Source organism: Triticum dicoccoides, chromosome 2B (assembly GCF_002162155.2).
Source record: "Triticum dicoccoides isolate Atlit2015 ecotype Zavitan chromosome 2B, WEW_v2.0, whole genome shotgun sequence".
Taxonomy (NCBI): Eukaryota; Viridiplantae; Streptophyta; class Magnoliopsida; order Poales; family Poaceae; genus Triticum; species Triticum dicoccoides.
In genome coordinates this window covers 133,384,127-133,386,717 of record NC_041383.1, presented here as the reverse complement: position 1 = coordinate 133,386,717, position 2,591 = coordinate 133,384,127, and the positions used below count along the sequence as shown (strand labels likewise).

Genomic DNA, 2,591 nt, shown 5'->3' with positions numbered 1-2,591 from the left:
GAATATCTATCGAGATGGAAAACTGGATTGTCTCCATTGGAGTTAATATTTCTATTTTTAGAAATTGATATCCTTTTGTTGCCATTTCTTGAATAGAGAACTCGCAAAAGAACTAGGTGACAAAGGAGTGATCGTGTTTGAAGATGTTAAGGATGTAATCATGAAGAGTAAGTGGATCATTTTTGTGTCATTTTCTAGTGCTGTTACCTACCTATTAGTCATAAGAGCATACTGTGAACCTAATATCCATATATTTGAAATTTGTACTTATGTTTCTCTGTTGAGATATTTGTAAGGTTTGAATTCCATGTCTGCTTATTGACTCTGGTTTTAAATTTTCAACAGATGACAGATCTCTCCCAGAGTGTTTTAGGCTCTTTGATTTATTTCATATACTCACGACTGACCATGATACAGTGACAAGGATCGCCAAGGAGGCATGTTAATCATTATTTGCGTTATTTCACATTGTTCTACACAACATTTCTTTAGTTAATTGTTCAGACAAAACCAACAGGTTGTGGGGGATTTTGCTGCTGAGAATGTTGTGTATTTGGAAATAAGGACGACACCTAAGGTACTACCTTTTGAATTTCTTTTCATATTAGTTCACAATTTTACAGGTCCGTGCGCAACGTGATTAGTTTTTTTTTGTTTGTCTCTTTTGCTCTCGCTGATTAGAATAATGAAGCCAAGGGGATGACCAAGCGATCCTACATGAATGCTGTTGTTAAAGGTCTTAAGTCTGTTGAAGATGTTGATGTTGTTCTATTTGATTCTAACTTAAGAAACGATGAAAAATTAAGTTCTACACCTATGACTGATTTGGGTGGCGACGGAAAGAGAAAAAGGATATATGTTAGGCTCCTTCTGAGTATTGACCGTCGTGAGACAACTTCTGCTGCATTGGACACTGTATGTTGATCTTCCACTTAGCCTATACTCTGAACAAATCTTGGAACATATTGAATAATTTACTTCCTTACGTCAGGTTAATTTAGCCATGGAAATGAAGGACCAGGGTGTAATTGGCATTGATCTCTCTGGCAATCCAGTTGTAGGGGAATGGTAAGAAATGTATTACATCTGGCTTGAACTAAATGAAAATATGTTAACTATTTATGTGCTAATACTCCATGGTGCTTTCAACATCTGTGAAGGGAGACATACTTGCCTGCTCTAGAACATGCTAAAGAACTGGGAATCCCCACGACAATTCACTGTGGCGAGGTATGGAAACACATCCAGATAAGTTCCAAACACATTGTTTCCTTATTATCTTTATTTTCTCAAAGCACCATTTGCTAGTCATATATTATTTTTGACCGATGAAATCTAGAGCTTAATGGATAACAGGTACCAAACAGGAAGGAGATCCAAGCAATGTTGGACTTCTGCCCTCAAAGGTTGGGTCATGTCTGCTGCCTCGACGACGAAGAGTGGAAAAAGCTCAAGTCATCGATGATCCCGGTGACCTTATTTTTATTCCCCGCCTTTCACTGCTTGTAGCTATTCTATGTCACCCATGCTTACTTAACTTCCAAGACCTGCAGGTGGAGATATGTTTAACCTCCAATGTTATGACCGGAGGCGCCCCATCTCTGGAGCTTCATCACTTTGGTCTGTATCTGACAAAATCCTTGACAAATGAAAACTAACCCCAGCAAGCATCTTAACGTTCTGAATCTCTGAACTTGTGCAGCTGACCTCTACAACGCGAAACACCCTCTGTCGATATGCACCGACGATTCTGGCCTCTTTTCGACGAGCCTCTCAAATGAGTATTACCTGGTCGCGTCTACCTTTGGTACGCCCATTTCTCTTAGAAACAGTACCTGTAAAATCAATCAGAGTTATTCCTCATTAATCCCAACATATACTTGTTTACTGACTCTGAGCTTTGAATCCGGTCCACGACTTGTCAGGTCTTAGCAAGACCGAGCTGTTTCGGCTAGCCCAGGGCGCTGTGGAGTTCGTGTTCGCCGACGATGAGGTGAAGAAGTCACTGAGGGCGGTGTTTGAGCTTGCGGCGGCGGAGACGCTCACAAGCTAGGCCTCCTCCGTCGGCCTTGCTGTCCAGTGTATTAGTAATTTAGTGCCTTGCTCTCCAGTGTATTAGTAATTTAGTGGTATGTGACTATGTGTTTCCGGAGTAGATCAGGACGAGATGAATAGAATAGAAATCTCATGTACGGTGTGCGCCCGTGCCACCGTGATTCAGTTACCTGGACATGACGGGGATTCAGTATTTCTTTTTCCCTGAACCAGAACAGTTGTTCGGTTTGGTTCTTGACAACGGAAGCACACGGGGTCCACATCGATCGCGTGCATTCGAATACACAATTGCACAGTACACAGCAGCGGCATAGGGACGAACAGTCGGTGGAGTGCCAATCTGGGAGGTATACAGATGCTCTCAACACATTTCATGGAACCCATTGTTATAGACCTGGTACTGGTTGCTAGGCTGTATATCCTGTTACTCCGAATGCTAATTTGATAACATTTGCAACGCAGGGTAATATATTGCCGCGTGTCTTTCTTGGTTCTTGATGCTGATTCTAGTAAAAATAATAATCTTTTTTTTTGCA

At 41.4% G+C, this 2,591-nt stretch overlaps 1 protein-coding gene across 1 annotated transcript in view; it reads left to right on the top strand.

The window, feature by feature from the left end:
* Positions 1–2,321, top strand: part of LOC119362602 (N6-mAMP deaminase-like) — a 3,150-nt gene extending 829 nt beyond the window's left edge. Inside the window, exons 2-11 of the mRNA XM_037627848.1 lie at positions 97–167; positions 346–437; positions 518–577; positions 682–915; positions 992–1,068; positions 1,161–1,230; positions 1,357–1,470; positions 1,554–1,620; positions 1,703–1,807; positions 1,926–2,321. Of these exons, the coding sequence (XP_037483745.1) occupies positions 97–167; positions 346–437; positions 518–577; positions 682–915; positions 992–1,068; positions 1,161–1,230; positions 1,357–1,470; positions 1,554–1,620; positions 1,703–1,807; positions 1,926–2,053 (1,018 nt within the window). The 3' untranslated portion in view covers positions 2,054–2,321. The remainder of the gene's footprint in view (positions 1–96; positions 168–345; positions 438–517; positions 578–681; positions 916–991; positions 1,069–1,160; positions 1,231–1,356; positions 1,471–1,553; positions 1,621–1,702; positions 1,808–1,925) is intronic.
* Positions 2,322–2,591: the final 270 nt, after the last annotated feature.